The 22,827-nt window shown below is 35.0% G+C and overlaps 2 protein-coding genes across 3 annotated transcripts; both read left to right on the top strand.

Annotated features, from left to right (window-relative positions):
• The first annotated feature begins 1,571 nt into the window (after positions 1-1,571).
• On the top strand, positions 1,572-3,506 carry LOC118028656 (zinc finger A20 and AN1 domain-containing stress-associated protein 1). Its single transcript, XM_035032341.2, has 2 exons — positions 1,572-1,832; positions 2,612-3,506. The coding sequence occupies exon 2, from the start codon at positions 2,628-2,630 to the stop codon at positions 3,153-3,155; it is 528 nt and encodes a 175-aa protein (XP_034888232.1). The 5' UTR covers positions 1,572-1,832; positions 2,612-2,627; the 3' UTR covers positions 3,156-3,506.
• A 9,253-nt stretch (positions 3,507-12,759) lies between these two features.
• LOC118028653 (kinesin-like protein KIN-UA) lies at positions 12,760-20,886 on the top strand. Of its 2 annotated transcripts, XM_035032338.2 has the most exons (19): positions 12,760-13,160; positions 13,352-13,452; positions 13,543-13,665; positions 14,115-14,300; positions 14,449-14,670; positions 14,775-14,931; positions 15,264-15,413; positions 15,491-15,579; positions 15,836-16,039; positions 16,468-16,614; positions 16,787-16,921; positions 17,022-17,153; positions 17,578-17,716; positions 17,830-17,922; positions 18,610-18,735; positions 18,867-18,992; positions 19,827-19,970; positions 20,150-20,278; positions 20,366-20,886. In XM_035032338.2, exons 1-19 carry the CDS (start codon positions 12,965-12,967, stop codon positions 20,527-20,529), a joined length of 2,763 nt encoding a protein of 920 aa, XP_034888229.1. In that variant the 5' UTR covers positions 12,760-12,964; the 3' UTR covers positions 20,530-20,886. The 2 variants fall into 2 exon arrangements, with proteins under 2 accessions (XP_034888229.1, XP_073264324.1); XM_073408223.1 differs by lacking the exon at positions 13,352-13,452 and having other exon boundaries at positions 13,003-13,160.
• Positions 20,887-22,827: the final 1,941 nt, after the last annotated feature.

The raw sequence follows: 22,827 nt of genomic DNA, 5'->3' as shown, positions 1-22,827 counted from the left end.
CGTTCTTTTGACTATTTTTTATCCTTTTATGAAGTTGATTTTTTCCTTTCAATTTCACAATTCGATTAAAGATAAAATTTATTTTGTATTTGAATTTTAATCATTATTATTTTAATTTCTATTTTTCTTTTATATCCTCAAGGCAACCAAATCATCTTCCTCAAGCAGCAATGAGTGTCACTACTAGTGTAAGAGTGAAGAGGATATCGTGGGGCTTCATATCCAACAACCTAACCTATGCTCCACCAATAACAGCAATGCGTGAATCCACTTGCTGGCTGTGGTGCATGGTACACGTGCCACTACTACTCCGACAACACATTAGACCTAATTTCAGTATACTCTGAACATGTTAAACGCCTCAAAAGGGAACTCAAACCACGTGACATAGTCGACGACAGCATACAACATGTTGTCGATGGTAGTATACAACATGCTGTCGACAGTGACAGTAAATCACATGTAGTCTTCTTTTGCAAAATATAATCACTGGAAAAATGAGACTTCAGTATATTGGTTTAAAAACTCTTTTTCAATCCATTTTTGACCACAAATACCTTGATAAACTTATCCATAGCCTTGAGAATAAAACAAGTCAAAAACCAAAATCACTTGAGCCCAAGAACATTCCCGCAATCTGATCTACCTCCTCTAGCAAGTAGAATGAGAAAAATCACCTAGGTAAAACTGCCATTATAAAATGAAATCTTGACACTGATTTCAATATTTTTTATGGCTAGAATCATCATCAACGATCACTCTCCCTCTAATTTGAAATTCGGTGTCCTCTCTCTTTCCTTTAATAAATAAAGATTGAAAAAAAAAATAAACTTTTGTACTAAAATTAAATTTTGGATAGCTAAAAGAACCGATCACCTATAATCTAAAAAGATGGAGGATGAGAATAAAATTTTGTATGAAATTCGAAGCTACCATCTATTTTACAAGCTATTTTCACATTGGTTATCATATTCAATACAATCCTTCATTCTAAAAAAAATATGTAATTGAGTGTGATTAAATTATACTAAAATTGAAAATTTTTGAAAATCTAACTATTGCAATTCATATTGTTCTGTGAAAGGATGAACTACGGTTACAATATTATTTTTACGAGGCTTTGTCTTTGTTAATTTAGCAAAAAGAAAAAAAAATGTCCAAAAAACAAATTTGATGAAAAAAGGAAGCACAGTGAATCCATAAAGAAATGTTCTATAATAATATAATAATAACTGAGCCCCACCTGTTCCGTTAGAACTTGCCTCGGGAAGAAGCGTGCAAACAAAGAGTTTGGTTCTTACAAGGCAGGTCCCTCCCTCTCTTTTTGGAAAAAAGCTTTTGATATTCTTAAGAAAATATGAGAACAGAAATACACATTGGACCCACACCAATGAACCGTGAGATTGTAAGCAATGACGTAAGACTTAGATTAAGATTTAATCAGACAGCTAAGATTTGCTGTTCTACGATAATATGATGTCCTTTATGCGTTATTTTGCCGACAATAGAAAATAAATCAAAAAAATAAAACCGTGGGTGGTGGTGTGCCTTGGAAACTATCATAAATAATAATAATAATAATAAAAACAGCAAGAGCTTGGTTCCCTGTTCTTCCTTTATTAACCTTAATGGACTCAAAAAACAGGGTTTCGGGTCACCTTTCAATTCTCTCCTCCTCTTTCATAGCCTCACTCTTTCAACTTCCAGAAAAAGTATTTCTTTCTGGTGTTAATTGAATCTCTAATTTCTCTGCAATCGTTGATTCAGAGCAGTCATTAGTTAAACGCAAACAGGAGTTAGAGAGCGTTCGAAAGTTTCGATCTTTTTTTCAGGTATGGAATCTAATGAAACTCTTATTGTTCTGCATCAACAGATCGTGTCTTTCCTTTCGATTTTCTTATGTTGTTCCTTAATGAAAACATATTTCTGGAGATATCGAAGGATGTCTTCGCCGTTGTTCCTCTTTTTGCCTCTTTTTTTCGGCGTGCTAGTGCTAGCCGTGTGATCCTTAATCATGAAGAATTTGAACGGTCCAGATTTTACTAGTAAATAGCATTTAAGGAGGCGACGGTTTGGATTGATAGTCACTGGAGACAAATTACATAAAGAGTTAATTCTATGAGCTGGAGCCAACAGCGTCCTGGAATTTATTTTTTTATTTTCGTGTCCTCTTTACTTGAAAAGTCAATACTGTCCTCTTGATTGAGTGCGCAATAAACAGAGTTGTCGCGGGGTCATTTATGTCATTCCGTGGTTGCAGTTTTATTAAAGAGTTCGATCTTTCCTTGTAATTCCAAATTTTCCATGGGTTATACCCCCCAGATTACTCTTTATCACCTTAAATACCCCAATATCACACCCACGTCTCCGTTTCTTAAGCAGGCAGTAAGAGGGTATATCAGTCAAGTACTTAGTTAATATTATGAACCGTAAAATACATAAACAACAACTACCCCTCCTCTATAATAAACGATACAGTGATTATTATATTGATAAGAACACGCAGAAGACACGATCTCACTTTCGCTCTCCTGAGATTCGTGAGAACATTGAGATTACAAGAACTTGTTTGAAAGTCCTAACCCTAACTGTTGTGTTTGTTTGATTGTAGAAACAAGAAATAAAACATGGGTTCTGAGCAAAACGATGGCACAAGCTTCCCACCAGCAGAGCCAAAGCTTTGTGTTAATGGGTGTGGATTTTTTGGTACGGCTGCAAACATGAACCTTTGCTCCAAGTGTTACCGTGACCTTCGTGCCGAAGAAGAGCAGGCTGCCTCTGCCAAGGCTGCCATGGAAAAGACACTGAATATCAATCCAAAACAACATATTGATTCTAAGGTTGTTGTCGATGCCCCTCAAGTTGTGGTGGCGGCTAATTCCGTGCAGTTAGATGTGTCTGATGAAGCTTCTTCGTCAGCAGAAACTGTTGTTGCTGGTGGTGGTCAGGTGCCATCAAAGCCGGCAAATAGGTGCTTTAGCTGCAATAAGAAGGTTGGTTTGACAGGATTCAAGTGCAAGTGCGGTGGCACTTACTGCGGGACTCATAGGTACGCAGAGAATCACGAGTGCCTCTTTGATTTCAAAGGTGCCGGCCGTGATGCAATCGCGAAGGCAAATCCTGTGATTAAGGCTAATAAGGTGGAGAGGTTCTGATCCGGATCCTGATCCTTAATGGGTTGGTAAATTTGGTATTGCTCTTTATTTGGGTCCAGTGTTTTTTTCAGGGTTTGGGTTTTAATTAGGAATTTAGTGTTAGCTGGTTTATAATGGTTGCTTCTTATACTGGTTTGGTTGAGTGTTTTATGGGGAGTGGTTGGGACTAGGAGGAGAGCACCAAGTGAATGTATTCGAGGGCTGTGGATGGTTGATTCCCTAATAAAGTGGATCAATGTAGCAATTTACTCTGAGTGGCTTTCCTCTTTTGGTACTCATAAAAGTCTTTTACCACATCAAGGTGTATCTCTACTCATCTGGCTATTTAATATTTGCATGCCTTTTATTTTATTTATTGTTCCAGATTGTCAGTTTCTTTGTTATGTTTGTACTATATAATATTGTGGACTCTCTGTGGCTGGATTCTCCCTGAACGCCTGTTCTTCTCCTTTTGAATGTTCTTACTATTATAATTAATGGAAGCATGGAATCGCCTGAGTATTCAAATCAGCATCAAGCTTTATGCTACCCTTTGTTGTCGTTGCCCTGTACATGTATAAAACAAAGGTTCATAATGTCCAATAAGGGAAATTCTGAGAGCGATGGTTGGGGTGGCTCTTACCATCTCCTTGGGATTGTGTTGATTTGTGATATGGCAACATTGCCTGGACTAGCTCTTGCTGCTTCACTGATTCTTGTGTTATGAAGGTGATGTTGCTCTACGGTGAAATTTGCATCAATGGAAGTTTTTATAATTAGCAGCATGTATTCTTAAGAGAGAAATGGGCTGAATGAGGAAAAGGTGAAAGGTTAAAAGCAAAAGATCGTATTCCAGAAGCAGCTAGCCGGACCCTAGTGGGACGAAGCACTTGCTGTTAGGGCCTCTGTGCTAGACTCCGGTGTGACTATTGAAAAAGTGAGGATAAAGGCTTTTAAGCTGGAATCTGTATGGAGCTGTCAGGCTCAATTAAGCGACTTATCGGTCTTCGTACTCACTTGCCTTCTGTCAATGTTCTTCGCAGCTAGACCCCACTGCAACAGAAACAATGAAGATGAGAACCTTTTAAAGGCTGGAGTATTTTTGGCAACCTATCACAGTAAAAAAAGAAAAAAGAAAAGTAAAATAGCACACGCAAAAAATATATTTAGGGATCTAATATACTTGATCACGTTGAAAATAACATCTGCCAGAGTTGCAAATGCCAGAGTTAAAAATGCAATTCGTTTTTTTTTTTTTTTACATGCTTTACATGGTTGCTGATTATTGATATGCAAGCATAAACCCCAATTATAATTATTAATGACCTAGAAAGTCCCAAGCAGTGTATTGTCAGCAATGTTTATAAAAATAAGACCTCGATATATATGTAACATGTATGTTCAAGCATATAAAATCAACTGATATTTTATTATTTTACTGAGAGTTTTGAAATTTATGTTCAATCATATCAGTTTGATGTAATCAACCCTACAAACATTAAATGGAGGCACTTTTCTTAATAGACTATCACATAAAATATCTATGTCAATTGACCCTCTATGTTTTATCATGGGACCCTTATCTATCAAAAGACTAGTCAACATAACGACATCCTATAATATAGGTGTTATCTTATCAACATGTAAATGGAAGGTATGTGTTTTGTGCTTCCATCACTCAACCAAAGCTACAATCAATATGTTCTAAAAACATGTCACGCAATTGATTGATATTAAAATAACTAGCCTTGATAGCAAATGGAGAAACACGTTTAAGCAACGCCATTAATGTATCTTGTCGAGGTGTTGTGGGATCACTACCCTAAAAATCAAGCAATTTAGTTATTTAAAAGATTAAAGTAGTTAAGATTTAATAATTTACAATATTTAATTAAAATAGTTATTTAAAAATACTATTAATCTAAAAATCTAACCTCTTCACTCCAAATATTATCGGAACGATGCTAATTTTGCATATATAAAACTGACCTATAATTAGGTTTTGCCTCAACAACCAAGTGGTTCTATCTGTTGACAATCCTAGAAGTATTAAAACCTCCTCTAGTTTGAACCATGCCTCCCTTGATAGGTTAATCAAATTGCATAATTTAACTTAAAATCAACACTAAATTTAACAAAATAATTTTGTTAATTTACAATTAAGAATCCAAAATCATTGATTATTTCACAAAATAATATAATTATTAACTCAAATTATATCTAATTATAAAAAAATCCTATTTTTTTTTAATCCTTAATTTAAAATCCTAATATTGTATGAAATCAAATTAACACATATTAGTATAAATTACATCAAATTAATAAAGGTAAAGTGTTTAACATACATCTAAGTATAGAATATGGATGGTGATGGTGGCTGGTTGTGGCTCTTTTAGCCAGAAATCGATTGACTCATGGTGCAGCGAGAGAGGAGAGAGGCGAGTGGTTATAGAGAGAGGTAGGGGGAATAAAAGGAAAAAGGGCTTCAAATATTAATTTTAAATAAAATTATATATGATAATTATGAAAAAAAAGTTATACATAATCTATTCACTTGTAGTAAAACAACAACTCGTTAAATTGTGTTATATTCTTGAATATTTTCTCTACCGATTTTTTTCCCACTGCGATAAAAACCAAAGAAAAACTCTTATAAGGCTGGTGGCCTACTGTATATCTGAGGACCCGTGAACGAATTATCTGCCTTGACCAGTCCAAGTCTTGTATTTTTCCTGAGCTCCTTTAGCCTTCACCAATTTTGTTTGAATCGTTCTTGTCCACGTTGAAACGCGGGTCTCGTGTGTCGGACCGGATCGCTTCCAGCTTGATAGCTTCTGGAGTTTCCCGTACTGAAATTGCGAGGAAGTGTTGCAGCAAGGAAATCGCATCAGTTTAGAACAAAGCCACAGCGGAATCACATCCCATATCAAGGAATAATATTTGAATCTATCCCGGTGTGTATATACAGGCAGGGACTGTAAAGACTTTGTATAGGTTGTAGAATCGAGTGTGGAGTGTGAAGGTTATTCTTTGTCATCTTCTTTAACAGCTTAAAGCTGCTGTGAGCTATCATCACTTTTAGAATTACCTTTTACGATGGTATAACTGCAACGGATGATTTCCATGGCGGATGAGCGGAACCTTATGATTGTCTTAGTCTTCTACTGCTGATATCCATGGCACTGTCTTTCATCACGTGCTTCTCTTTGCAACTCGAGAAGGATCTAACCAAACTCGTTGGATCTTTATGATCTTTTGTTCTTCTCCTGAGGGTTGAGTGATGGTCCAATGGGGCGGCAACCCTTGTTTTTAATGGGTAAAGTTGTTAACGTTATCATATCAGTTTTTCGATCTTCTTGTCTGTGAGTGAACACTAAGTATCGTAATGGGGCCACCAATACTAGAGCGCATGCATGAATCTGGTAGCACCCTACCTTCTAGCTTTCTGCAGATCCATGGGTTGCCCAGCTGGTGTTATTTTCTTTCCCGTGGCCACATCAGAGAGAATCTACGTGGCCCGAACTGGATTGTATGAATTGCGAGAAGTACTCTTTTCAGGGCACTTCGAGGACCGCAAGAAACTGATCGAGTGGTCTTTGATCGACGTAAAGTGAGTTCCGGGGAGAACTAAAAGCTACCCTGTAAGGCCTGCCATGGTGGAGCAGACCCTAATCTTTCTATGTCTACAGTAAAGAACTTTGAGGAGTGACTCTGATGTCATGCATCCAACAGTGAATGGAAATCTCTATCAATCAACCTAGCTGCCCGACCTTTACCAGCTTTTGAATGTAAAAAGCTATGCATTTGATGGCTTTAGACGATGCACATCGGAGCTCGTTATGAAAGAAATTACACTGCTCAGTCCGTATCCTTGGGCCATTGCCATATGCCTATATTCATCTTCTTTTGGTCCATTTGATGGTGCAGTGGTCCCTAAAGGCATCTACAAATGGATGTGCTAAATGGAAAGTTCAAAATAAAAAAATATATTAATTTGGTTTTTCAATACTCATCTACATGCCGTAGGAAAAATGTTAAACAAAAATCTCAAAATATCATTTCTCTTGTAAAAAATATTAATGATACCTATCTCGTAAAAATACCAAAACCTTACATAATACTATTTATTGCAATGAATTTTTTATTTATTAATTTTTTTCTTCCATTGATTTTTTTTTTAAAAAATCATGTTTTCTCGGTTTGCTTTCTATGACATTATTTTTGTCTCATCGCTCATATTATGGGTTTGACGAGTTCACCTGGGTTGACTCGGGTTGTTTTTTATTTTTTTTTAATTGAATTTTTTTTAATTTTATTATGCAACATTGTGTTGATTGAAAATCGTTTGGGTTATTTTTAGATTCATCAAGTCATCTAGATTATATTAAATTATTAAAATAATTATGTATCAAGTATACTTTTCCAAATGATTTTCATCATTAGAATGAACATAAAAAAATTATATTTACACTATTTAAAAAGGTATATTACCAAGTTCTACTGCAATTCTACATCCTTTGACATGTCCCATGTGTGCCCAATATGATTTTTTCCCCTATAGGCTGCCCGTAATATTTTTTTTTCCTTTTTTATCTTTTCCAATGAATGAATAATAGCTTTCTTTTCTGTTCCATGGAACAATTTTATTGAAGTTTGCTGGATGACGACAAGGTTAAAGTTTTTCAGCAACAGCCGGGAAGATTGGAAATAAAGTTCCTATCTCCTTGAAACAAGTAACTGTTGAATTTCCCAAAGGTTAAGGAAACTCATCGACGAATAGGGTCCGAGGAAATAGACATCCCAACCAATGGTAGAACAGCTCTAGTGCTAAAGTCATTTACTTATTCTTCACTATTATTACCTTTTGGTAGGTGAAAATCTGATGGAACCTCCGACCATGAAACTGCTCGTCTCCATCTTCCCTAGGCTGATTTGAGCTCCCCATCCTCATCAGCTACAACTTAAAATGTAAGCAATTGAGTGCCACTTGATAAGGCATCATGACCCACCATGTGTAACATAAGGCTCGGACCCTGAAAAAATTAACTTAAACCTGCTTAAATGAATGTTATTGGGTTTAGTATTGTGTTAGTGGTTATTTTTTAGAGTGTTTTTTTTGTTTATAAAATATATTAAAATATTTTTTTTATAAAAAAATAATTATTTATAATATTAATACATGAAAACAATATAAAAACGCTATTAAAACACAAAAATAATTAAATTTTTGAATTGTGCGGTGCAGACTGAATTAATTTACAAGCACTCTTTCACATGATTGCGAGATCATAGCATTTTATCTTAATTAATGCGTTTATCAAGCTTTTCAATCATGTTATAATCTTGTTTTCCAATCTTTTCCGAGTGAAATTCAAATTTAAATCATTTGATGCAGTATCAAATGATTTCATCAGCTAAAAGCTGACGAAGAATTACTATTTCATAATCGAAAATGTGAAGAACAATTCCCGAGCAAAAGTTCCTTCCTTTATATCCAGGAAGGCTGTCAAATTAAAGGCCGTGGGTGGGATCGTTTTCTTTTCAGTGTCTGCGAAGCTTTCCATCATTGTACTTGAATGACAAATGAAAAATCAATAGGAGAGTGTGATTTGAAAGGACAGTTGATTGAATTAAGGCCTCCATTAAGATCCTTGTAAAAGTATGTGGATTTCCTTTAAGCCAAGCTAGCCTCTATATAATGTTTCAAATCCTAGTAAAGGCTATTAAACTTTTTGGCACCTTTGAATTTGAATGTTTTGGATACAAATGGTAGCGGCGTTTTTCAAAATTTCTCATGCGTTTATTAGTTTCTCTTTTCCATGCAAAAGCTATCTTTTATATTTGGCATCGTTTGGCAGTGAGGTTGTACCTGTATTTTGCTCAAATTTGATTTTTTTTTTTTTGCTAAAATTAAGTTCGGTTTGTATTTTTTGGATCGTTTTGATGTGCTGATGTCAAAAATAATTTTTAAAAAATAAAAAAACATCATTAGCATGTATTTTGGCATGAAAAACTATTTGAAAAGCAACCGCTACCATACTACCAAACACGCTTACGTAGTTTGCTACGTACTTAGCTTTTCCCTCTTCTTTTTTTTTCCTTTTTATTTTGGGTGCCTTTTCAAGATTCTTTCTAGGGTAGGGTGGCCCATTTTTTTTAAAAAAAAAAAAAAAAAATTTAAAAAAAATTTTTATTTTATTTTTTTATTTATTTTCAAATTAATATTTTTTTAGTACTTTCATATCATTTTAATGTATTAATTTTAAAAAATAATCATTATTATATTTTCAAATATCCTCCCAAACCTTTTAAATTTGTGGTGATATCTTTCAAGAATGAATATCCTTCCAAACCTTTTAAATTTGTGGTGATATCTTTCAAGAATGCCCTTCTTTAAATTAATTGATATCGAATATTCAACTGTAAAATGTCACCACAGCCTCTTAAGATAGTCTTGTAACAATAATGCGATAATAGCACAATGATGATGTCGATTTAAAACGAGGGAATTGAAAGTGTATTAAGTCAGCCAATCTCTACCCTTCTATATAATAAAAAGCATCACAACTGTAAAATATAGTCCACCGTCTACTTAGTTAACACAATATGCTAAAATCCATGTTCTTCAAATCCCCCCCCTCTTCTTTTAAATTTTGATAATTTCATCAAACATAGCGATAATGTTAAAAAAATTTAAGATGTTTAAGAGTATAATTCTTTAATTGTTGGATCATTGGTTAATCAACTATTCTTATAGTGCTTTGATGCCTAAAAAAAATCCCATGTTGATGGATTTGAGGACACTTGTATACTTAAATCAATACCGTTATAAAGGAAAAGCTTAATAAATATGTGAAAAAATACTAAATTTTAAGAATAAGGTTATTTATTTTTGTATGATAATAAATATTATATAAGAAAATGATACATGCATGTTGAGAATGGAAAATTGCAAACTTTTTATATGTATAGTTCAAGGGGTATTTATAACTTATATATCTTGTCTTGTTGCTTGAGTTGAGGAACTGAAGAGTTATTTTATCTCAATAGCATTATTGAGAAAAAAAAATCTCTTACACGTGTATTAATATGAAATAAATATATTTGATATAATCATTAATAAAAACAAATATCTCCCAAGATGTAATGAACACGTGCTCAAGGCTTGGGCTCAGGTGATATGCAATACCGCTAGAGCCAATAAGGGTATTAAGCGTGAACGCAACACCTAAGTTTAGGCTAAACACCTTAGCTCAAAGGATGCTTGGAATGGACTCAATACTTAAACTCGGGTGTGATGCCTAAGCCCCTCAGGAAAATAGACATAATATCCGAGCCCACAAAGATACCGGGAATGGGTCCAGTAACAAGGTCCATGATCATGGTTTGAGTTTGGGCCATACTTTCAAAGGACTTCATGATCTTTCATAATTTGAGCAATTAAAAACATATTTTTTTTTAGAAAAAAACTAATAAATCTTTCTTCCATCTGACATCACATGGGATCATAAAATATAAAGTATATAAAAAATTTACATTCTATATACGAACTTTTTGAAAGATACTATAATTAATTTACCAATTATTACATATCCATTTATATATTGTTCTTTAAAAGTTTATTTTTATATGGTTGTGTAATTACAATCACTTCATAATTGATGATTAAGTATATACTCAATTCATTTGCTTGTTAAAATAATTATCTCACCATTGTGTAGTTTAACTATATCGGTGTACAAGTGTGATCATCATAAATCATCATCAAGTATGGTTTTGAGAAAAAAAAACCTGCTAACATAGAGAAGGAAAAAAATATTATTTGATCATAGAAAAAACACATGTTTGCACTCGTGGAAATTTTAGAAGATATTATTATTTCATGAACAATAAATACATTAGAATAATTGGTATATAGAAATAGAAAACAATAATTGATCAACTTCAAAGAACAAATTAACCGTTAGAAAATTCATCAAACTCTTCTTGACGGTTAATCAAATCGTTAGGTACAGAAAGCGGGAAAGGGTCAATCTAGTCATTTAATCCACCACCTCGTCCTCGTCCTTCTAACCATAGTTATTAAACCCGGCCCGAGGGTTGACCCGGCCAAGGGGCCGGGTCTCGGGTTTCATGGGTCAACCCGGGTTAACCCGGGTCAACCCGGATTATCCGGGTTGATTAAAAAAAATTAATATTTAATATGAAAAAATCCATGTAAAATATGGGATAAAAAAATTGGTTTAAATATTTCAACTTAAAATGATAACATAGTATCTTTTCAAAGTGGGGTTTAAAGCCCTTTCATATATATACTCTATGTTTACATGAAAAAATCATGTTTTTTCAATGTGGGATTTGAAACCCATTAGTATATATACTCTATGTTCCCAAGGAAAAAATCATGTTTTTTCAATGTGGGATAAAAAACCTTTTGGTTTAAATACTTCAACTTAAAGGGATAACATAGTATCTTTTCAAAGTGGGGTTTAAAGCCCTTTCATATATATACTCTATGTTTACATGAAAAAAATCATGTTTTTTCAATGTGGGATTTGAAACCCATTGGTATATATACTCTATGTTCCCAAGGAAAAAATCATGTTTTTTCAATGTGGGATAAAAAACCTTTTGGTTTAAATACTTCAACTTAAAAGGATAACATATTATCTTTTCAATGTGGGATTTGAAGCCCTTTCATATATATACTCTATGTTTTTTATCCCACATTGAAAAAACATAACTTTTTTCATGGGAACATAGAGTATATATACCAATGGGTTTCAAATCCCACATTGAAAAAACATGATTTTTTTCATGTAAACATAGAGTATATATATGAAAGGGCTTTAAACCCCACTTTGAAAAGATACTATGTTATCCCTTTAAGTTGAAGTATTTAAACCAAAAGGTTTTTTATCCCACATTGAAAAAACATGATTTTTTCCTTGGGAACATAGAGTATATATACTAATGGGTTTCAAATCCCACATTGAAAAAACATGATTTTTTTCATGGGAACATAGAGTATATATATGAAAGGGCTTCAAATCCCACATTGAAAAGATACTATGTTATCCCTTTAAGTTGAAGTATTTAAACCAAAAGGTTTTTTATCCCACATTGAAAAAACATGATTTTTTCATGTAAACATAGAGTATATATATGAAAGGGCTTTAAACCCCACTTTGAAAAGATACTATGTTATCATTTTAAGTTGAAATATTTAAACCAATTTTTTTTATCCCATATTTTTTTAAAAAAAAAACCCGGGTCTCGTCCGGGTCTCCTCCGGGTCACCCGGGTCCCGGGTCGACCCACCGGGTCGCCCGGGTTTGGCCGGGCTGTTGCCACAGCCGGTCTTTTATTAAACCCGAACCGGTCCAGCCACCGGGTCGACCGGGTCCCGGGTTGACCCGCCGGGCCGGGCCGGGTTTAATAACAGAAGTTCTAACACGACACCTGAAATGCACTGTCATGCTAATGCATGCATTGCACACTTTCTCTTAAATTAAGCAAGGGCATCTCCGTAACTCCGTTCCAAATCCCGAAGAATTAAAAACATGAAGAGTCAAATCCGGGACCCACAACCCATTTCTCCCTCTAAAAACTCAGAAAACCTCTCCCTCTTTCTTTCTTTCCCACTCACACACTCCATCCTCGTTTTTTAACTCTCTCCCTCTAACTTAAATTTCATCCCTAACAGCAGCGCCATTTAATTTTCTCGCGAACCAAACAGAAAATCAAACAAAAGACTCACAGAAATCAAAATTGCAGACTCACTCTGTCGCTCGCTTCCTCACTCAGTGCCTCGCTCTGTTTGAGCTAAGATGGCCACTACGGCAGGTGTTTATAGAAATGGTAATTACAGTAGGAATTCACTGAGTACTAACAATAACAAAGTGGAGAAGCCTCTGTCTGTCAATTCAAACCCTAAAAATTCACTTAAGTCCAAGTCATTGCCGGGCTCGGGGCTCCGTAAGAGCGCTCCTCCTTCTCTTGGCGCCGCTAAAGATGATACTGGAGGTTAGATATTCCGGCCTTCTCTTTTAACCGTCGACATCTCGCTTTATTTGTCATCTCCTTTTAAATTTTTTAATATCCAAGGTTACTCTTTTTTTTTTGTTGCGTCTTTAATTTGAATTCTCTTGTTTTTAATGATTTTCTTATTAAGTGAGTGATTAGTTAATTAATTAGTTATTGTTATTTATTTATAGTTCCTGGAAGAGTTAGGGTAGCGGTGAGATTGCGACCACGAAATGAAGAGGAGATGGTAGCTGATGCTGATTTTGCTGATTGTGTAGAATTACAGCCTGAGGTTTTTTTAGAACAAAATTGTTTAAATGCGCGTCTGATCTTTATGTGATTTTTTTTTGTAGCTAACTTTTTTTTCTTCGTTTGGTTTTAGGTTAAGAGGTTGAAACTTCGGAAAAATAACTGGGATTCTGATACATATGAGTTTGATGAAGTGCTGACTGAGTTTGCATCGCAAAAACGTGTTTATGAAGTTGTGGCAAAGCCTGTTGTAGAGGTACCAACAAATGAATTTAAATCTATTATTTATGCTGAAGATTTGTACTTAGGATCATTGATTCAGATGTCCTTAACTGGAGCAGGGGAGGGGGGGGGGGCTTACTGTCACAGAATATCACTGTTATCATAACTTCTTAATTAGGCACTATCATAAATAAAGTTAAAAGTTGTTAAATTAGATGGATCTCCTGTGCGTATGGATAATTCCTATTAGATTCCTTGATTCATTATTTGTGATGGAACTTAGATTATAATGTTGAAACAGATGCTCACTATTTATGTTGTCTTATGAACTTCATTGATTGTTTCACTTCTCCTGTTCATAGAATTGAATCATATACGTACTGATTATCAATTATTACAATGATTTATGTTTTGCTATGACTTTTTTTTTTTTTTACTTTATGGGATTCCGATGACATGCTGATTTGTTATTTGCTGCTGCAGAGTGTTATGGATGGATACAATGGGACAGTCATGGCATATGGGCAGACTGGTACTGGTAAAACATACACTCTCGGACGACTTGGAGAGGAAGACACTGCTGCTCGTGGAATTATGGTTCGTGCTATGGAGGACATATTAGCAGATGTTTCTCTAGAGACTGATTCTGTCTCAGTGTCCTATCTGCAGGTTGTTGGATTTACTATGAATTATTTTTATACGTATGATGTTGTAATGTTCTTTGTTTAGTATCTATGCTATTTATTTATTTTGGATATTTTGAATTTTATTAGATCCAAGTTATGATCTAATATTCTTGTTCTTAAAAATTGTGCAGCTGTACATGGAGACCATACAAGACCTCCTCGATTCTACTAATGACAATATTTCTATTGTAGAAGACCCAAAAAGTGGAGATGTTTCACTTCCTGGGGCTAGCCTAGTTGAAATTAGGAATCAGCAGAGTTTTGTTGAACTATTGCGAATAGGAGAAGCTCATCGTTTTGCCGCAAATACAAAATTGAATACCGAATCATCTCGTAGTCATGCTATTCTGATGGTGAATAAATTTGCCCTTCACTTTCTAGTGCTTTTGAAACTGCAGCAAACCTATTTGAAATCTTTTGAGATTTTGACAAGAAATAGACATTGCAAATGCTTTAGGTACATGTAAAGAGGTCTGTCAAGGGAAGAGATTCGATTCTTTCAAGCGAAAATGGCAACAATTCCCACATGGCTAAAGGTTTGAAGCCTCCTATCGTTCGTAAGGGAAAGCTAGTCGTAGTAGATCTTGCAGGTTCAGAGCGCATTGACAAGTCAGGTCTGTTGAAATCAAGAAATGGAAATTAAAAGTACCCCTCTCCTGCCTTTCATGTTCACATGATCTAGTAATATCCTCTTCTTATATATTCCAGCTAAATCATTCTTGTTGAAAATTTGCTCCAATCAATACATTTCTAAATTAGCCAGTCAATTATTATTTTGGTAAATCTTTCTTTGTGCATGTTGGCTTTTGGAATGCAAAAGGTGTAGATATTGACAAATGGTTTGATTAGTTTTGATTCTACATGGGCTGTTTTTTAGGTATATTTTTCTGATTGTCAAGCTCTCTTTGACTTGTTAAAGTCCGTTTACTCATCCATTATTTGGCAGGGAGTGAGGGACACACATTGGAGGAAGCCAAATCCATCAATCTCTCGTTGAGTGCACTAGGGAAGTGCATTAATGCTCTCGCTGAAAATAGCGCACATATCCCAATTCGTGATTCAAAGCTTACTAGATTGCTTCGAGATTCATTTGGAGGTAATATGTTAGCACTAATGGAGTTATTTAATCTTCTTATAGGATATGTTTTCCCTGACTCTGTGAAATCTTGACAGGCACGGCAAGGACTTCACTGGTTATTACTATCGGTCCATCACCACGCCATCGAGGAGAGACAGCAAGTACTATAATGTTTGGACAAAGGGTGGGTACCAATAACTGAAGTCAATGCCTTGGCTGCGTAGTTCATTTATTTTTTCCCTACCATCATCAACATAGTGCTCCTTGCACTTGTGTCTGGACATGCTTCATTCTTGCCATAATCTTAATAGATTTATATTTGGCTCTATTAAATATACATACATTGAACTTGACTCAGGCACAAAATCAATAGTGTATTTACTGATCCCTTATTAATGAAAGCTGTTTGATTATTTTTTAAAAGTTTTTTCCTCTCATAGGCAATGAAGGTGGAGAATATGTTGAAATTAAAGGAGGAATTTGATTACAAAAGTTTGTCTAGAAGATTAGACATACAATTGGAGAAACTTATTGCAGAACATGAAAAGCAGCAGAAAGCATTTGAGAATGAAATTGAAAGAGTAGCTACTGAAGCAAAACATCAAATTTTGGAGTCTGAAAGAAACCATGCAGTCGAATTGGAGGTAAGTGTTTCTTTAATGATGAAGTACTGTTTTCTGTGTGCAGAGAGAGAGCGAGAGGGAGGGAGGGAGATGTTTGTGTATCATTTTCAGTTAAAGTTTGTCCCTTGGTTTTTGTTTTAGAATACTATCATGCCTGGTACTCTTGGTTTTTGTTCTATAGAATATATCACGCCTTGTATTTTTGAAATGCAAAATTTAAACATTGACCTTCCCAAACTTTATGCCAATAAATAATTTGTTACTAACTCATACTGAATCATTTTGTGTTTTTGTGGTTATTTGGATGCACGCATTTCTCTCTCGGGATGGATAGATGTGGGAAACAATTGACTTGTACTGCCTATGTCTTTTTTGCCCCCTGATTTTTATTTAGCATTTTCTCTCTCTTGGCATTGGGCATGTTAACTCCTTATGTTCACTTTTTATAGAAGGAAAGGTTGAATTATCAGAAAGAGTATATGGAGTCAATAAAGAAGCTAGAAGAGAAATGGATGATGAATCAGCAGAAGCATGCTGGTGGAGAAAATGCCGCTGGACTAAAAGATGAAAGTTCAAATTGGATATCTAATGGAGAGGTAGTTCTGAAATTGATCCTTCCTTGTGATGCCTCCTTTTTTATTGTGTCATGATTCTTTCGTGTCCTCCCTACAGCACTACTAGATTCCTCCAAAATTCTGTGGATGTACATCCACTGACCCAACTGTCTGACTAAACAATTTTAGCCTTTTTTTCCTCTCATATGCATAGGATTCCAGGGTAGCTAATATGGAGGAACTTTCTGAGATGAAAAAAAAGCTTCAGAAGGAAACTCTCTTGAGGAAGGCTGCTGAAGAGGAAGTTAATAAACTTAAAAGTCAACTAGCTGAATTGAAGAAGTCAGAGGTATGTTTGACTGATTCTACCTCAGTGCTTCTTGCTTTTCTGGTATCTGTATCTTTTGCTCAGGTTGGGTTCACAAATAACTATACCTTTGATGTACAAGGCATCAGCAAAATCTGATATCTCAAAGCTTCAAAAGATGCTGGAGGATGAGGCATGCCAGAAAGAAAAACTTGAAGGAGAAATAACAGTGCTACAAAGTCAGCTGTTGCAAATAAGTTTTGAGGCCGATGAGGTATTCTCTTCTAGGAATTTATAACTATAGCTTAGTGAAACCTACCTAATTCAGATTTCTTCAAGGAACAATTTGGTTGAGAATTTTTTGAGAAAAAAAAATGTTTCTCTCATAAGAAATTTAGGAAACAAGTGCCTAAATTGATAGGAAAACTTAGTAATTACCTATAAACCTCAAATACAAGCATTGCAATTCTTACAGGCATGATTATTTCTTTTCGAAACCTAAACTGAGAAAATAGTGAGAGATGATGGATGGCGGCATGGATTGTGATATTAGGCATTGTAATTCATAACAATTTAGCAGGCAACCAAGGCATATGTTCTACGTTTTCCAATGCATAAATGTTTGCTCATGGAATCTATGCTAACGCTCCCACAAGGTATCTAAAATTTGAATGCTGACTGATATGTTTATGTTTTAGACGGCAAGAAGGATTGACAATGGAGGATCTGAAAATGTTCCTGGTAGTCTAGATTCTCTCTTGTCGCAAGCTAGGCAGCCACAGACCAATGATTTGGGAAATGGAGAAAAGTCCTCAATAGCTAAACTCTTTGAACAAGGTAGTTCTGGTGTTTAGTTGTTTTATCTTTATTTTCTCAATTTGGTCCACATGGGAAGCTAATGGAACTGCTTTCATACTGTTCTTTCCTAACAAAATCCAATTTTTCTTCAGTGGGATTGCAAAGGATATTGTCTTTGCTTGAAGTAGAAGATGTTGATGTGCGAATTCATGCTGTGAAGGTGGTAGCAAATCTGGCAGCTGAAGGTTTCTTTCTAGTTCTCTACCAACACTTGCTTCAACTTCTTTTTATGGGCAGCGCCAACTTATTCAGAATTGTGCTAGTGCTGATCTACTCTCCAGTAGGGTATCACAGACATAGTGATTTCTGAACTTCATGTTTAATTTATACTTCTTAATGCATTTCCTAGTTGATATTGGTGCACATGATAGCATCTAACTCTCGAAAGACTTATTTCTTTTGAAAGGGGAACATTGATTCTGAGATTTGATCATTGCTAAGCATCCCTGCTTACTTGATATTGATGAATAGGAAAGGTTAGTTTTCAGGGAACTAGTTGAATGGAAGTAGATGATAGGTTGATGCAAAACCAAGAGCTGAATCACATTTTGAATTGCACAATTCAAGCTCCAAAGCCTTCACTCATCTTTTATTGTTTTACCAAGAACTGCAGCATTGCATACTAATGTAACATCTCATGCACTCTTCAATTTTATGGTGCAAAATCAGATGAGTGTTTTGTTTTGTTACATTTGTTTCTCATAATCTGTTTTACTTTGTTGTTGACCTTTTCTTGGATGAATTTGCATTTGATAGTCTACACTACAACAAAATTATATTTCTGCAAGCAGCATGATCACTTCCAGGGAAAAAAGGCCTTTCATTCCTATTTCATTGTTCCAAAATGATCACAATCCCCATCTAATACGCAGAAACAAATCAAAAGAAGATTGTAGAAGCTGGCGGTCTCAAGTCTTTGTTGATGCTGCTTAGAAGCTCCGAGGATGAGACCATACATAGAGTTGCAGCAGGTGCAATTGCCAATCTTGCTATGAATGGTGAGTTTTGCATCCATTATCAGAGACGATCTAATTTATCATGGAGATCTGGGTGATACTCTGGATACATTTATCATGGGTCATTTAAATTTGGTTTTGACCTTATTCATGTTCTTCATGTATTCAATCAGAAACCAACCAAGAGCTAATAATGTCTCAAGGAGGCATTCGTTTGCTATCAATGACAGCAGGCGGTGCTGAGGATCCTCAAACACTTCGAATGGTTGCTGGAGCCATTGCAAATCTTTGTGGAAATGGTAAGCTTCCTGACGCCATTTGATGTTTATTCTGTTGAGTTTACTAGTTGTTTGCATTTTAAGCTTGTTTGAAGATTTACTCAATTCCAAAAATGGATATCTGATTAGATTTTTTCATATTACTGGGGAATAAACAAGCCCTGATCTCAACTACCACTGCAAGAAATCACCCTTGAACAGACAGACAAAATCGACTGTATATGAAGTGTTGCTTGGGGATGAGGGGCTTTTTATCAGTAACTTCAGCTGTTTTAAATTAGCATTTGTAAATATAGGAATGCCAATCTAATGGTTTGAATCGGCTAGATATGATTATGTATGCAAACATTTGCATCATTAGATGAGTAAAGCAGTGTTTTCCCTTGAACTAGTTGCCCTAGCATCCATATTTCCCTGAAAAACTTAAAATTGTGCAAGTTTAGCAGCTAAGCTAGTTGTCCATGCTGCTACCCGAGGATGCCATGATTAAACCTGGTATTATAGAAATTAGCTTGATTTAGGTAAGTATATATATTTTTATAATTTTTATTTTATAAGACTCTGTATGGAACTGACGATTCACTAAGTAATGATAACATATCTAAGCTATGTGGTTTCCCCCCCCAAAATCTAACAAATACAAAAGAGCTTGAGTACTTGAAAGAGTTCAGTTTCACACAAGCTTTGTACATAGATAAGTAAGCTGAGGAAAATGATGAGGCAGCATGTGTGAGGTGTGAACGAGAGCTTTGTTACAATTTAAGTGCTACTACAAAATTTCCAATTTATTTGAGTTAGTCTATCAGCTGGCATGCCATTGTAAACTTTAACATAGTGCAATGATGAATTATTCAGATAAGTTGCAGATGAAGCTAAGAGGTGAAGGTGGCATCAAGGCTTTGCTAGGGATGGTTAGATGTAGGCATCCTGATGTACTTGCACAAGTTGCCCGTGGAATAGCAAATTTTGCCAAGTGTGAGTCCAGAGCATCAACTCAAGGTACGTATCTTAGAAAGAGGCCTTAGTTAAGTTTGTCTGTATTTGGTTTGCTCTGCTTGTCATACAGTTATGTAGTGGACTTTGTACCCCGAAATTGTTTGTGCCATGTTGTAAATTCCAAAGCCTCTCCTTGTCCATGATTCTTAGATGAAGCATAACGTTGGCACTTAATTGTGCAGGAACTAAGAATGGAAGGTCTCTTTTGATTGAGGATGGAGTGCTTCCATGGATGGTACAGAACGCTAACAATGAAGCATCACCAATCAGGCGCCATATAGAGCTTGCGCTCTGTCACCTGGCACAGCATGGTAAGTTTTTGCCCGTCCTTTTAAAATTTGAAAAAGCCGATCGTCCATTGAATGTCATCTGAGATGCGAGCATTTGTTACATTACAGAAGTGAACGCAAAGGACATGATAAGCGGAGGTGCACTCTGGGAACTGGTACGTATTTCGCGAGACTGTTCAAGGGAAGATATAAGGACACTTGCCCATCGAACGCTAACTTCCAGTCCGACTTTCCAAGCTGAAATGAGGCGGCTGGGAATAGATTATCAATGAATTCAAAGTGGCAATTGTGTTGAAGATATACTAGAGCAGATCAACTTAAAAATTGATTCCGTGTGAAATGAGAATGGATCTCTCTTGACGAAAACAAGCAGGAAGGCTTTCAGCTTTGTTCCTGTCGAAGTTTTGTTGTGTATGGGTATGCTTGGGTTTGTGCTTTAGACTTGGTCCTCATAAGTTGAGTAAGCTTTGTTGTTGATTATTAAGTTATCATCTTGTTAAAACCATCCCCACATAGCTGGCAGGTAGTGTATAAATTTGTTTGTATATCAGATGAACAGGGGAACACTAACATCGAAGTATTTATTGTAAATAAAAAAATAAAATAAAACCGAGATTGATATTTGAGCAGTGACTTGTTTTTATCTAGTAATAAAAACAAAAATTTCCTTATGATCCAAGATTTTAGCACTCTTCTCTCATATTGTAGAGTTCCTTTATACAAGCTATTCATTAACCTTGCGTAAATAAATATGAGAAAGAGGTTTGTGCATCCAATTTCCTCCCCGAAAAAATTGTTTGTAATACTTGATGAGGGAAGGACTTTTAGCTGAAATCACCTGCAAACAGAGATATTACCAGACTCTGTACGGCGGGGTTTGTAATAACCGGTGGGTATCTGTTTTTGTTGGTGGTGCGTTTTTTTTCTTGAAAATAATACTTTGATTTTTTATATTGTTGATTCAATTCTAATCAATTCTAATCTTTATTTTTTTAATTTTTAATTTTTAATCTTGAATTTTTGTTGAAGTTTTATTTGTTTTTAAATTTTTATCCTTCAATCTCAATTTATCAAATACTATATTCTCCAATTTGATTATTATTCTTTTGATTTTTAATTTTTTTCCTTGATTGTTTTGTAAAAGTTTTATTGGTTTTTTCAAAATCATTCTTCAATTTAAATTGATGGTATTGTATTTTTTAATTTGGTCTTCATTATCTTGATTTTTAATATTTTTTTTAGCCCTCCTGTAAAAGTTATTATTATTTTTTTAATTTTATCCTTCAATAAAAACATTGTTTTTATTTTTTTATGTCAATTTTGATCCTTATTCTTTTAATTTGTTTGTCCTTTTACTAAATTGATTTTTATTTTTTAATTTCACCATTTAATCAAATAAAAACATAATTTTATTTTTCAATTTTGATCCTCATTCTTTTAATTGCTCTTTTTAATCCTTTTGTATAATTTTTTTTTTAATTTTATCATTTAATATTTGATTGATTAAGAATTAAAATTTATGGTTTTTTTCATATTAGGTGCTTCAAGTATTTGAAAAGTTAGCATGTGTTTTTTAAAGGGCTTTATAATTCTTATTTATTTTTTAATTAAGTTATTTGAATCTCATAATTTAAACTATAAATTTAACAAGATATTTCAGGCTGGTTCAACATTATTTATCAAAATTATTTTTTTATCCAATTTCAGCACGCAGTTGAACATCATGTTTTGCACATAAAAATAGTCCACCTCTACAGCCAAACACGGACACCAAGCTATTTCTGTACTAATTAGTAGGGGTGTTTAAAAAAACCGACCAACTGATTAAACCGAAAAAACCGAGAAAAAATTAACCGAAAAAACCGAACCGATAGAAAAAACCGAATAAACCGATTAAAAAATTTAAAAAACCACTCGGTCCGGTTCGGTTCCGGTTTAAGAAGGCTTAAACCGATTAAACCGGACCAAACCGAACCGGTTTAAATGAATTTAAAAAAATATATAAAAAGAAACACTAAACCTAATAATAAATTAACCCACCCCCCACTAAACCTAATAATAAATTATCCCCCCCTCCCCCCAAAACTTTCCCGCCCCCTCCCCAAAACCTTTCCAGCTTTTCCCCATTTCCCTTTCCCTTTTCCATAATAAATTAAACCACCCCCCACTAAACCTAATAATAAATTATCCCCCGCTCCCCCCAAAACCCATTCCCTTTTCAGCAACCCCACCCATCCCTCCCTCCTTGCTCTCTCCCCCCCCCCTTCCCCGCTCTCTCCCCCCTTCCCCTTTTCCAGTAGCCTTACCCTTCCCTTTCTCCCTCTCCCCCTCTTCTGTGCACAAGAAAGACTTAAAGCAACTCATTTTCTCTTATATTGTTGCATTTCTATTCTCTATTTACAGGATGCTATTGAAATATTTGTTAACATGTAGTTGTTTTAATATGAATAGATTCAGTGATTATGATTCAATTAAGGGAGATCTTTCAGATCTCAACCGGAGAGTTTGGATTCAAAGGTTTCAACAAGGAATTTTTTGAATGTGATTCGGCCAAGTTTGTCAAGTGATTG

This window comes from Populus alba, chromosome 3, assembly GCF_005239225.2.
Source record: "Populus alba chromosome 3, ASM523922v2, whole genome shotgun sequence".
Lineage (NCBI taxonomy): Eukaryota > Viridiplantae > Streptophyta > Magnoliopsida > Malpighiales > Salicaceae > Populus > Populus alba.
Note: the sequence above shows the minus strand (reverse complement) of the source record. Positions and strands in the feature narration are given on the sequence as shown.